At 34.7% G+C, this 14,958-nt stretch overlaps 1 protein-coding gene across 5 annotated transcripts in view; it reads right to left on the bottom strand.

The window, feature by feature from the left end:
- Positions 1–14,958, bottom strand: part of UNC13C (unc-13 homolog C) — a 498,413-nt gene that overhangs the window by 78,576 nt on the left and 404,879 nt on the right. For 4 of the 5 annotated variants that reach the window (XM_033109141.1, XM_033109144.1, XM_033109142.1 and 1 more), the window contains 3 exons: positions 14,759–14,836; positions 10,268–10,345; positions 9,656–9,685 (listed from right to left, as the gene is read on the bottom strand). In XM_033109141.1, the coding sequence (XP_032965032.1) occupies positions 9,656–9,685; positions 10,268–10,345; positions 14,759–14,836 (186 nt within the window). The remainder of the gene's footprint in view (positions 1–9,655; positions 9,686–10,267; positions 10,346–14,758; positions 14,837–14,958) is intronic. The other variant, XM_033109145.1, reaches the window with a different exon arrangement.

A 14,958-nucleotide genomic window follows, 5' to 3' on the forward strand; every position in this document is an offset into this window, starting at 1 on the left:
CGTGGTAATATAAAGGACTTGTCTGGAAGAGACAGTTAGCAGGCAAGGTATTAGGTTGGTGCAAAAGTAATTGCAGTTTTTGCAATTATTTTTAACCTTTTAAACCACAATTACTTTTGCACCAACCTAATATTTTATAAGTTCTTTTTTCATAAGGATTACTTCTTTTCTTTTAAAAGACAATTTACTAATTACCTCCTTTTGCAAATCTTCTCCCAAATGTTGCTCCCCCCAGGCAGTTAGTAGCTTTACCTTCTGCACTAACTATTGTTTTTACTATAACTGTATACACAACCTCTCTTCTAATTGTTCTCTCATAACTCTCTGTCTTCCATGGCGGAACTCTGTCTTAGCTTTCTATCGAGGCATCTGCCCAAGTGCCCTGCATGCCTAGGCATTTATCAAATATTTGAGGAAGGAGATTAGGGCAGAAGGAAGCATGAACAGATTTCCTCAAAGAAAATCCTGATGTCCAGAGTACTCCTCCTTGGAATGATACTTTGCATTGACTATTAATAGAATACTTTTGCATTTGAAATCTTTCATTCCTTAGTAACCATATATTTTGGCGTTAACAGCTTAGTCCTGATTTCAAATATTTGTCTCATTGCAGGACCATGTCAGATTACATCCTGTTACTTGTTTGGTTCCAAAAATATGGTTACCATACCCACACTGCATGTTTGTTTTCCAGCACAAAGTCTTTCCCTAGGGGAGCTAAAGGGGCTTACATTTTATTCCAGCTTCTTATTACAACAGCAACTGTTAAATCAACCAACCATCAATATCTTGCTAGATATAACTAGTGCGTTGGAAAGTGGCATTTAAACTCTTCTGATAACTCAATACAAACTCTTGAAAAAATACGACTTTGTATGGCAGAAGTTAAGGATCTTTATTCCTTTTTCACAGTGTTCATTACTATCTTATTTCCTGTCTCTTTTCTATAGGCGACCAGGCTGCCTTTCCTCATATTCAGTTCATCAGTGTTAGGGTTCCATTATTTGTTCATCTAAAGAAGCTCCATGACCCTCATCTTCACAGGATCCAAAATTTGATCATTAGTCTGGTGGTCACACCCTCCTCGGACTTCTGCAGAAAATCCTTTAATAAATGCTAACTGCACCACTATTGCTATGAGAGAGTAAGTCTCATTTGCAAGAAAAATATGTTATTCAACTTGAGCTCTTGGTTCCTTCTTTTGGATTTTGTTTCAGCAAATATCCCTTTCTATCTTCATCCCTCCATCATTATTTTTATTACCCCATTCTATAACTGTGCTCAAGTAACATTTATGTTAAAATGGAAACTAGAATATTGAAAGAAAAAAACCAATTTATTTGGAACTTTTGTATGTTTTCTACTCTTCAAATTGCTCAAAACATAAGTGTAAAACTTGTTGCCTCTACGTCCTTATCTCTTAATTATCCATTAAGTCTGTGTAGTGAGGTTTGTGCTCTAGATACTCCGTTGAAGTGCTCCCACACAGGTCACCCACCATCTCCTAATTACCACATCCAATGATTTTATTTATTCTACTTAGCCTGCATTCATACTGTTGTTGATTTTATTTCTCAAGCTGTTTATGTGCTTGCTTCTCTGCAGACTATCTTCTCCTAGCACTTATTTTTCTGCCTATGCTTTGTCTATTTCTTTTGTTGACCTCTTTTCCTCTGTTTATCCATAAATATTAATGTCCTTCAGTTTTCCTTTCCCACTCCTTTTCTTTTCACTCTCTATTCTCTTCTTGAGCAATCATACTCATCCTACCGCGTTTCCCCGAAAATAAGACCTGGCTGGACAATCAGCTCTAATGCGTCTTTTGGAGTAAAAATTAATATAAGACCCAGTCTTATTTTACTATAATATAGGACTGGGTCTTAATATAGTATAATAATATAACATAACATAATATAATATAATATATAATATAATATAATTAATATAATACTGGGTCTTATATTAATTTTTGCTCCAAAAGATGCATTAGAGCTGATTGTCTGGCTAGGTCTTATTTTTGGGGAAACACAGTATGGCATCAACTACCACCTCTATGCTAATGACCCCCCAAATCTATTATCTACACCTTTACCAGGACGCCTGAGCATCATGTCTATATTCCCATGTGCCGACTAACCAAGACTTTGATGACTTCACGCTCAACATATCAATGAGGGAACTTACTACCTGCCTATCCTTCACTTATTTGTATTCTTATTGTCTCTGATTTGGTCAATAGCATACAACTGCTTAAGGCAGAACTGTGTAAGTCATCTTTGACTCCTCTGTCTCTTCTTTCCATATTCGCTTTGATACCAGATATGACTGATAGTATCTCTGAAATGTTTTCTTCATCTATCCTCATTTTCTGGTGGAGAATTTTTCTAATCCAGATTATACTACAATCATTTCCAAGTTGTATTCTTGTACCTGTTTTCCCTCTTCTATTCCATCCTAACTGTTCTTAGAGTTGTTTTAATGAAGCTCAAATCTAATAATGCTGCCTGCTAACCCTTTCCCCCTCCACCCACAATGGCTTTCAACCAGGGAAGTACTTCCAGCAATTTCTTACAGTCTTGTCTGAGCTCTTGCTATTTGTTTTATTTTGAAAAGATCACTTCTATCCAACCCTTCTCTTTGACCAAAAACTTATTCATCCTAACATACCTGGCTCAACTTTTTAAAAATATATGATTGAGAAATCAGTGAAAATTCCCTAGTGAATCTAGCAGCAGGTTACTTTCCTCAAAATGCCCTAAATTACTTTGTAGAGCTACAATGTTCAGCATGGATCATGCGGTGTCAGAACTAAAAGAATACATGGTCTTCTCTACTGCAAACAACACGCCCCCGCTCTACCAAAGCTGCCCTGTTTTTTGTTTCTGTTTTTATTCCTTGAGGAGAAACCTTCCCCCAAGAACTTTCAAGATCATTTTCATAGACAGACGATGGAATTTTCCTATGCCATTCAGGTTGAATGAACTGTTATAGTAGAGGTTTCAGTTCTATAAATTCATGCTTCTAACTTCTCGGTTTCAGAAAGTGAAGAACTTCAGTAGCTGTCTCTCATCCTAATTCAAGATAATATGCAGTAAATCCAACTGTCATTGCATTTCAAATCAACCACATGCCTTTGAGATATGTTGTTAGGTTCTTCAGCTTAGACAGCTAAAAAAATTGCCTTCTCTTTTATACTTCATTCAATATCTTTTATAATTCATTCAATGTAGTTTTGAGTTAATGAATATATAAGAAATTATGATTTTTCTATTTCCATTTCTCTGAACTTTAAAAAAAACATTATCTTCAAACCTCATGTGAGTGACATGACATTGTTTTCTCTTTAACATTTTTTTCTTTCTCACATAAAACATACACTATCACACTACGGATTGCTAACAAGGTTTTTTTCTGTATAACCACAGGATTTTAGAGCGAAAGTGAACTTCAGAAATCATAGTTCAAGTCCCTCTTTTTCATAAGTGGGGAAAACCTCATGTCCCATGCCACATGACGTATTTTGAGATCACATGAGTATTGAAAAAACAGCATTCTAAAAAGCTATATTATTTTAAGAAAATTTCTTCCAAAAATAGTCATTAAAAACATACAAACCAATACGATAATTTGACTGGGAAGGAACTTCGGGCTTATGAGCTCCATATAGTTGGCTAACTGAAACTGGACAGAGTAGGGATAAGTCAGGAATAGAAGAAACGAGACACAAAATATATGTTCCACTCTGCCAAGTAGGAGAAGAGGGAGGATTGGCTGGGTTGAAGAAGTCAGTTTTACCAGTTTCTGCATTGATCTATGGTTTGTTAAGGCAGGTGTAAACAAGCAAAGAGGATAATAAGACAAAATAGGTCTCCGATAGAATATGGCAGTTAAAGTAAAACTCTATTTCTCTCCCTTCTGGCTGTGGCTTGCATTCTCTCATGTTTTCTTAAGATTCAGAGAGAGATTAGTTTAAAAAGAGACTTTTACTCAGTGCAAGAGTGACCCTATGATCTCTCTGGACCCCTCTAGGGATTGGGATTAACAAGTGGCACCTTCCTGGGTCAGTATTTCATTTTGACATGGATTGCACACCCAGATCCCTCAGCCTCCCTTATCTTAATTTCATAAGCTTAGCAGTTTGCTGAACTTTGTGTGGTAGTAGTGCTAGAGTCTTAATCATATTTATTAAACCACCTCAATGTAATTTGCCCTCCTGGCCCTCATTATTATCTTAATTTTCTATTAAGTTCAATTTGTTTAATTGCAGAGATGGTTAGGAGGAGAAAGAAGGCAGTATCTGCATGCTGCCAAAAGAAAGGCTGAGCACGTCAAGCATTCAGCGCTCCTAGTTATCTGCTGTCATGAAACTAAATAAACTGTCATTCAGCCAAATGACAACCTCACCTTTGAGCTTTATTTACAGAGTATGAGGCTAAGGGTTTGAGTTTATTCTTTGAATTGTTGTGGGATAAGGTACAAGAAGGACAACTTTCATTTGAAGTAGATTTTCAAGTTTAGAAAGTATTGGAGGTTTCCCCCCACAAACCTTCCCTTTTTAATTATTTTGGCTCCACTGATGAACTTGGAGTTCTATGAGGGTGGGGTGTTCATCTTAGTAATTATTGTATCTCTGTTACCTAATAAAATGTATAGCTCATAATAGGTGTTCAGTAAATAAATGTATTGAATGAACTAATAAAGGAGTAAATTCTGTCTCCATGTTCAGTGTACTCTAGCCTGTTTTTCATGAGGTGATCAACCCAGAGGGGGGAAAATGCTTAAAGAGGTCCAGGCAGCATGGAGCATTTGGCTTCTAAATATCTCTTTCAATGGATGCTAAAGAGATCTCTGTTCTAGCTGTTGTTTTCCAAGATCTTACTCCTTGTAAGCTCCTAAGGCCTAAGGTATCTGTTTTTACATTTTTTAAAATTTCTTATCTCAATTCCTGTCCCCTACAGAAACAATAAATATATGCAGGTAACACTAGACACTTCAGTTAAATAGAAAAAACTTTGAAAATTGCTTTAGGAAACATTTTAGAACTAAAAGGAAGACAGAACACAACTGGTTAAAATTGTTTGTTATCTAGTGACAGCTAAGACTAATACTTTACTAATTTTACTATGCAACTGCTGACAAAGAGATACCAATAGCAGATTGATTCTCATTAATTATCAACAAGTGAAGTATATCTCTAGTTGTGTTAAGGAGAAAAGGTGGGACAGATCAGAAAGCTGAACATAAAGCTCAGGCTCTTTACAACTATACCACCTCTTTTAATAAGATTTTATATTATATGTAAGCATAAGTGCAGAATGTTAAAGAAGAAATGTTGGGTATTTGCATATGAGTGCAAATTGGACACCTATAATTTGAGAATCTTATATTCTTTAATCCAAATATTTACCTGCACTATTGCATGCTGTCTCAAGGTCCATTCAAACACACTGACTCCCGTGTGTTCTCAAGATTGAAAACATATGACGCAGGTCAGTTAGGACTGGTGCCTGGGTAACACCGAGGGATATTTGGAGCCATTTCCTAATTACCTGGTTGCTGTTCTAAAAGCAAAGAGCAGTGATTCTCAAACTGTGATCCCCTGACCTGTAGCATCAGCATCACTGGAAATTTGTTACAAATGCAATTGAATCAGACCCATCGAATCAAACATTCTGGGGATGGAATTCTGCAATGTGTGTGTTGTGATATGTGCTCAAGTTCAAGCACTACTGACATGGAGTATTATTTCCTTTAAAGCAGTGACCTTCGATTCCCTATTGCCCAGCAAGTATAAAATTGAGAGGATAATGCTAAGTAAAATATGACAAAAGTTAATTTCTGTGCTCTCTGGTCAAGAGTTGCCTTGCTGAAGACTGAGTCCATACGGCTAAAAGATTTTACGATGAATTTCAATCAGCTACATGCATATGCTTTTGGGTAGTCAGATGCTGTATCTAACAGACACATCAGAGTCATCATTAAAAAATGAAAAGTGATAGAGACATACATCTCTGAAATGAAAGAATAATTAACTTGCTCATTAAAATGTATACATTTTTAGGATAGGTGGGGTTATGTTCCAGATTCCTTTGCCTTATTCAGGAAAGGTTACCACAATGAGAGGAGCCAAGGGATTCAATCCTTTTTGAGAGATATCAAAAATATCATTATTGTTGTATCTAATTAGTTTGCTTTGTAGTCAGCAGAATGAGAGAATTTAGCTACATAAACAAATCCCCCTATTTCCTCTAAATGTCTTAATAATGGCTAACTTCTAGAATTTGAAATGCTATCAAAAGATTAGCAGGCCTAAGGAAAATTATGGATTCTACCATTCAAGACGATTGTATCAGCACGATATTGTGAAGGAGTAATATATCTTTTGCTTACACAGCACAGTTATAATTCTTCTAAGTCAATTACAAGTCTACAGCATTTCATAATAAATTATGACTTCCTGAAAAGAAATTAAATTTTGGATTGTATGATTTTCTTTTTATGTACTTGTACAAATTACATTGCAGATCAAGGAAACACAACTAAATCCTTTCCATAAGCTGTAGCAATATGAGTTTATGAAAAAAAATGAATGCAGTGTAGGTGTTTATTTGCAATTGATATGCCCTGAAATTATATTCATGAAATAAGTAAGCTATTAATATAAACCAAAATATATCTGTTTTACTTTTGAGCTATTTGAACTTTTATAGGATAATAATACAATTATTCACCAATGAATGAAAATGATTATCTGGCATCCTGATAATTATTTTTTTGTTATTGTATTATAAAGGGACAGGTAATACAGTATAGGGATTGTGGCATAAATAATGTAACTTCTACTTCCAGTCAGTCCATACCATGAGTTGGCTATTTTATCTGTTTTAGCATAGTGATTCCCAAAACTGTAAGCACATAAAAAATCACTTGGCATGTTTTTCAATAAACAGACTCTGGGCCTTATTCCTAAAGGTGACTTTTGCTTCAGGGTTTGTGTGACATTTTTCTTTTTCTTTTTTTTTGAAATTTTCTAGTGTAATCAGAGTTGTCATGCCAAAACATACTCTTAATTTGTATGCAGGGAAGTGTATTGGGAAATCATTTTATAGGAGAAGAAATTTAGTGGTTTGCTTTTTCCTTTCAGTTTTTTTTCTACATGGGGCATCGGAAAAGAATGTGCCTATATGGCTCACAGGGTATTGTGCATGCAGTTGTTAACAGTGACTGCTCATGTGACTGCTTTGGGAACCACTGTCAATAGCATCAACCCAAGGTTGTCATCCAGTTAGGCAATGCTTCCATCTTGGATTCCATACAAAGAGAGAATTGTTTCGCCAGCCAAGGTTTTAAACACTCTTTCTGTTTCCAGAGGTAAAAGAGACTGATCCTGCAAAGAAAGAGCAGCTGCCCCAACCCAGGGATGGGTTAAAGCAACTGAGAGCTACAGCATCATGCAACCAGGCCTGCAGATGGCGTATTGTGCAGATAGTATCAGAGCAAGCAACACTGTTGTTAGAAGCCAACTAATAAACACATGGCATTCCAAACTATTTTGAGCAAGTACACAAGCAATCATTTGCTAATTAGATTTTTGTAGCAAGAAATGCACATCCTAGCACAGATGGTAGGGGACAAGAAATAACTCCTAAAAGAAGGATACGATCTAGGTTGGAAAGTTTCCCTTTGCAATACCAGTCAATGTTTTATAACCAGTTCCACTGTGAAGAAAAACTAGGAATTGACACTAGTACACATTGTATTACATTTAAAGGCCATTGAATAAGCCCGTTTTAAGTGTCATATATACTTTTCATATCAAAAAGATGAATTCTGTCATTCTCAATAAAATCCTTTTCATCTTTATAAAAGCTCTGAGTTAAGAACTCCATTTAGATACTGCCATTTGTAGATGACTGGATTGGAAGGACTCTGCCTATTATTTTGAGATTCTGGTGACTTAGAGGTGGCTAAGTGTAGCAACCAGCAACTCTAACATAATTCTGTATTAATAATAAAGCTTATTTTCTGTCTGGGCGGCTGCATGTTACACAGTCAGACTGGGGTTCAGGTCTTGTTTCCTCCTGACATTTCATCAACTCCTGTGCAATGCTGACTGGGCCTGCCTGAAGGTTTTTCTCAGCAGCAGATGACAAGAGATGAAAATGGAAAAGGAGAGAAATGTGCATAGAAAGGGAGACAAGGGAACATGGAAAAGGGTAAAGAGAGGGAAGGAGGGGAAGAAAAATATTTAAGTGTAGGAAAGAAAGGATCTAGGGTCCATGCTGTCTCTCTAACAAATTATACTCTTAGAGGCTAAACATTCATTTACTTACTTGAATTTTCCATTTAAATTTTATGTGTGAGGAGTTTAGCAATTGATATTGCGAGAGTTATAAAGGGAGAAGGCACCAAGGTCAGTATATCTATTTTCATAATTTTCTCTGGTAAGAAGAAAAGTTCTATGATATAGCCATTGATTTGCAACCAAATTTATAATGTGAAACATACACAGTTGAAGCTGGAGATTTATCTGAAATAAGGAATCCGTTTTTGATTGTTGAACAAGCTCCCTTGCAACTTTTCCGGTTAGTGGTTGGCTTGGCTCACGCGGTTTCTTTTTAAGTACAAGTATGATTTGACTGGTTAATATGCAGCTTAGCAATATGTCACTCACATTAGAGTTCAACCCCAAAGACTAATAACGTAGTAGTAGCGTTAGGACAAATTTCTGGAAATGTGGCATTTTAAATATAACGTCATCTGTAAATGATTTGTGGTCCTTAAAATCCACTAATAGGGGATAGAATTTCCCACAAGAAATTAGTAATTTCTTCATTACTTTTCAAAAACAGTAAGTGGACTTAGAGTCCGAATATAAAACATCAAAGGGAATCTCCAGTTATGATCCCCAATTGCTTGTTCTCATCTAATTCAGCGAAAGAACTCTAAAAATGAGATTGATGCTCTCAAACTGTGCAAAACCAGTAACACACTTTGGGGAATGGAGCTTTATTGTATGCAAACTAGACTGCGACTGCAGTGGCAGCACAGCTCACGAAAGTACATTTTTGAAGTGTTGTACCTTCACACATGCATCCTGGTGTTGCTCTTCCTGTTGTAGGATGCTAAATAGCAAGTTCATCTTTCAAAAGACTGAGGTGTGAGGATGACGAAAAAGACATTGAGGGGAAAATGTATAAATGTCTCCTTCAGGTCAACCTCACATGTGAAGAGGCCCAATCTCAAAAGAAGCAATTTTGGCCTTATAAAAGGGATCTTTGCTCTGAAATCCAACCCAGTTTTACATATATCTCAGAATCTTATCACAATAAGATACAATGGAAATAAAACCTAAAATAGATATAGCCCAATATTCTAGCCACCTTTGGGATTGTTTTATGGAGGGGGTGATGGTGGGAGAACCCCAGCTGCATGAGCTTCCCTCTCAGCACCACCTCTAGTCCTTAATTCCCGGATGCTCATGTTGGTCTGTGAAAGGAAAGACTGTGGCAACAGGAGGAGGCAGGTGCTCAGCTAGTATTGCATTGTTTGCCTGATCCAAACAAGCAAATGAGAATAAGTGGGAAGTGCAATGGTCTTTAGGTTTAGGGGGGCAATCAGCCAGGTAAACGATCAGATGCTTACTATCACAAACCTCATAAAAGAATCTTTCTCCTTCCTTCTTCTGCTCATGGAATTGCAAGTCAAAGACATTGGACAAAGACACGACACATTACAGACACAGCATACAAGACATTTTTGATAGACATTTTTAGATGTGAACAATAAATCACGAACATATCAAAAATCACCAGTGCCACAAAACACATTTCAGAACAAACATTGATATCAAGTTGACATTGAACAATATGGTTAAAAAAAATCTGCAATTTGCGGAACTTTACAGATCATTAGCATAGGCATATTTAATTTATATGTATTTATTTATATACATATTTAACGTATATATATATATACATATATATACACACACAATTGTGTATATATACACATATATACTATACAGTACAAAAGACTATTGACCCTCTCTCTCCTCCCATTCACATGCTAATAGATTTACTAAAGTATTCTGTTGTGGACATAATAATCAACTTAGTTGTTAATGTGGTTTTAGATTATTATCATTTCCTCTGCTTTAGCTAAACCATGTAAAACATGATTATAAAACCTTCATTAGCAAATAGATATGCTGTTAATGATCTCTAAGGAGGTATTTGGCAAATGGAGACATTAAAAACATACCCACCTCTTTCCCTCCCATGGATTCAAACATTTTTTCCAACTGGACCCGCAATTGTTGAATATTGTTCATCAATATACAGGGCTTTAAATAAAGCAAACAACAACAAAAAAGGTGTGAGACCACACAATGCAATATATAGATGATGTGTTATAGAAATGTACACTTGAAACCCATATAATTTTACTAACCACAGTCACCTCAAGAAATTTAATTTAAAAAGTGTGAGAATCCTTTATACACTAAATTATTTAATGAGTTTACCTTACATATAGTAATATATACAACTATCACTTAAGTCCTTGTATATTTGGCAAATAGAGTAATTTTGCTACTTTAAGATTATGCATTTTTACAGTTAAGAATGGACAGGGAAAAATATACTGACCACTTTGAAGAATCAAATATAGTAATATACTTTGACAATAAACCATGGAAGACTTACTACTAAAGTTTCTTTTATTCTTAACATCATGGCATTTTACACTTAGAAATTAACCAAATTCTGTTTTTAAAGACTTATTATAAGAGAAACATATTAGTTTAAATTTTTATAGTATTGCACTATTTTAAAAACCAAAACACCGTCTGAACTTTTAAAAATCCAAGAAAATTAAAAACAACAACAATAACAAAGAAAACGCTAAATAAATTCTCCTTGGCTACAGATGAAGTCCACATGTGGGTATTCATTATCTGGCTCTTCCCATCTCCATCTACTGCATTATTGTTGACTCTCAACTCTGTTTATTCCCTCTAAAACACCTGCACTTTCTAGATGCTGTGACTTGGCTTAGCATGTGGCCTCCTCACTTAGCCTCTTTGCTTATTTGAATCATATCCATCATTCAGGTTATAGCCTTCTCTTTTCTAGATTGTATCGTTTTGCCACTCAGTTGACATTTGTTTTGCTTTGCATTTGAGTTGCTTTTAACTTTCTCACTAGCTGAAATTAAATGCACTGTCCATGTTACTATGTCTTTTTTTACTTTTTTTTCTTTCTCACAGAGTACCACACAGAACCTTACACTTGCTTACAAAATGTTTCCTGACTCATTGTTTCCAAGGAGGCAGAAATATAACAATAGCATAAAGATTCAAGGACTTTAGGACAGGACTAGACTTTAGAATAGTAGAAATTAATTTATAATTGGAAAGTAAAATTTAGTATAGTTCTAGAATAATTTTATATTTGCTGCATTCTGATTCTAAAGAGCCAGGAGATCAAGGGAAAGAAAAACAGGAAAGAAAGGAAAATGGGTATATCTTCTGAGTTGCTCGGAAATAAGCCAATAATGAATCAGAGAGAGGCATGCAAAGGACTGAGGACATCCGAGACGTATTAGCTCTCATCACTGGTAAGATTTTATTATTGTTTTAACCTCATTACTTTGCAGACTTTCTACTTGATTCTGAAAGTGACCACATCCTTTGATTTATGAAACATTTTTAAACTTCTGTTTCCTTGATTATAATCACTTAAATATTTTATTTTTTAAACACAAGTATCTATTTATCTCCCACAGATGCAGTTCAGAAAGCTGAAGCACATTCCACAAATGATTCTGATCCCCTGGCATGACTGAGAGCCACTTCATTTAAGCTTAGTCCTTTCCATGGCATGTATGGTCAGACTTCTGGGGGATTCAGTACCTAGCCGTAAAGTCAACAAACTGAACCAACTGAGCCAACAGAGTTTTTTCCACTAGGGGATAGGTTATTTGGAGCTGCTGCTGCTGCTTCTTCTTCTTCTTTTTTTTTGTTTTTTGTTTTTTTGTTTTTTTGCAGAGTGGGAAGATTTGTATTCAATTTGGGCAATCCTACCAGGGAGGAAACTAAGATCAAAATAAGACCGTGACTCTTAATGAAAAACAGGAAGACTACATGGGAGGAAGATATTATCTCCCTTCTCCCTGTGGGTCTAAGTCAGCTGGGTGGAGTCTCCTTTGCTTATTTCATATTAACATTCAAGCTTATCTTTCTTTTGTATATATAATAGTACTCTAGTACTAGTTTTATAAATAAAAATTCAACTTCCAAGCCTTCTTAATATGATCATTTCTGATGGAAAAGAGCCAGTAAGAAATAAAATGAACGTGAACGCCTGGGCTCACTTGGCATGGACTGCTACTGACCCCAGGTAAGGCTACATAGGAAAAAGAGATGCAGTCATCCAGAGGGAAATAAAAGTCAATATGAGACTTTCCTCTTGGATAAAGCTTTCCCTGAACTTGAAATGTTCAAATTTCAATTTTATTTAATCAATTTATCAGAACATTGCTGAGCATTGAATTACACAAATCTACCTTAAACCTAATCATGAAAAATAGCTTTTACTTTAAACACCTATATCGTAAAAGAACAAAAAAAAACAACACTCATAGTAAAGAGAACATTAACCTCATTCAGAGTATCATTTGTTGATGAGTTAACTTAGATAAAATAGTCTATGCCTGAAGTCAAATCACAATTTTTTTATTTGTATATTTTGGCTTTTCCCCTAAGAGACAATACATTTCATTTGATCTAAATCTGGAACAAAGATAGGAACATAAAATACAATGACTATGAAAGTTCTGTTCAAACTATGGTCATTTCTACATGATTGAAGTATGTTTCTGAGTTGAGAAAGATTTTTTTTAAAAGATTTAAAATCAAGTAATTTTGATGTAGATAATGTTGCTTTGCTATATTTTGGAATGTGGGGAAAATGGATAAAAAAACTTCTGACACATTTCCTATTTAAAGTGTCACAGTAAAGAAAAAATGATTTGCCACAGACATTTTATATAACTGTTGTCTTTAATTTTACCTCCCAAGAAAGCAAATGTTACGGTCATCTCATAAAAGATGTCTGTCTCTTTAAAAATATCTAACTCAATTTACAGATGAAATAGGTATATTGCCATACATATACTGTGAAAAGAAAAAATAATAAGTTTCAACGTTCTTGATATTGAAATAAATCTGTAACAATAATTATATGTAGACACAAATGTACAAAAGTACATCTTCAATTTTTCTCAGCTGAAAGCACAAACTAAGAAGCTATCTGATATTCTTTCATGGAAAAGAAAAGCTAAAATGATATGTGACATTTGAGTGAGACTCTAAGACTGGTCGAGATATCAGTAATTAGGGAGAAAAGTATTGAGGAAAGGAAAAGTAAGTTCTTCTGCTGTAATATTTGCAAGATTGTTTTATTATGCTTTATAAAAATTTGATTTTGAAATGTGTAAAAAATACAGAAAAAACAGAGAATACAATAACACTGATTTATGATTTTTTCTCAGTTTTTAAAATTAAAAATTATACTCTAGAACATTAACACAAGTGGAAGCCTGCAGGGGCCTTTTAAGGGTCATTTTCCTTTCGGAATGACAGGAATTGGTCTTCGTAATTCACAGCCACCTTTCAAAATCTTCTAATAAAATCAGAATCTTTTCTGAAATTATCGGGCACTGTTTTGATTTTCAGTATGTTACTTTTCAAATATATTATCCTTTAATTACAAATATGCAACTTCAAAAAATACTCTTTCTTGCTTATTAGAGTACTTGTAATCAACGGCAATTAGAGATATCTGCTGAGATACTAAGAGTTTTAATACAATTCCTGGGCAGCATATTAATTTAAAATAAAGAAGAATCTTCTGGGACCCTCAAGAACCATTAGGACTGACTTACATTAGTGAGCTGTCAGCAAGAGGTCAGTGAGGTTTCAGGGAAAAGACTAGCAGCTTTCTTTAGAATTCTCTTTTAAACTTGCCTGGTAGTACTGCTTTTTGAGGAAGGAAATGGTTTTCTTCTTTAAAATAATTTACTGACTTTTTAATACCTTTTTTCAGTGTTTTTTTAAAATTCCTGTAATTTATGAACATATTTCTCTAATATTACATATGGTGAATAAGAAACATTTCACCTTTCACCATAAAATATTATATTCCAAACCACTTTAGTTTACCTTGCTTCTCTTTATACCTTTTATTGATTAAACTGCAATACTGGTTTGGTTTTTATAAACATTCTCAATCATCTAAAAGAATAAAGGCTGAGTTAATAATTCAGAGTAGAAATTCACCATCATTTCTTACATCAACAATCCTCAATTCATTTGAAAACTGAAAGACCAAATTATACTCATTTTAGTATTGGTACAAAACTAAACCAGTTGATGTAAACACTAAACAACTTTAAAACTCCCTAGTTCTGGGCTCCAATGTTTTATAATAATGTGGGTTTTCAATTATTTATGTCTTGTTCTTTATTGTCATAGAACACCATAAGTTGCCTGGCATACAGATGCTTTCAACCTTTTTTTGAATTCTCTACTGTCAGCAGTTCATGACTACTAGAGAAGTTTTCAAACAACTTCTTGAGATACCTCTTTTCTATCATACTGTATGAGAACAGAAAGAAAATTTCTCTTGCTTATTTATTAGTTGGAAGAAGTGGATCTCAACTGAGGAATACTTGAAATACAGAAATTTTTACTTACCACGTTTTCCTTATCACAATGTGAACTGAAATCGCTTGATAAAATTGCAGCATACTGAAGCAGTACTTTATTGATAGTCTAGGGAAAAAAAAAAGTCAAATGTATCCAAGTAAGTACATAGTTTTATATATACACTGCAGAGGTTAATGCTAATCAGGCACTTTTCATACATCTTTTTCAACTTTTCATAAGCAGTAATT

The sequence above is a fragment of the Rhinolophus ferrumequinum genome, chromosome 6 (genome assembly GCF_004115265.2).
Source record: "Rhinolophus ferrumequinum isolate MPI-CBG mRhiFer1 chromosome 6, mRhiFer1_v1.p, whole genome shotgun sequence".
Lineage (NCBI taxonomy): Eukaryota > Metazoa > Chordata > Mammalia > Chiroptera > Rhinolophidae > Rhinolophus > Rhinolophus ferrumequinum.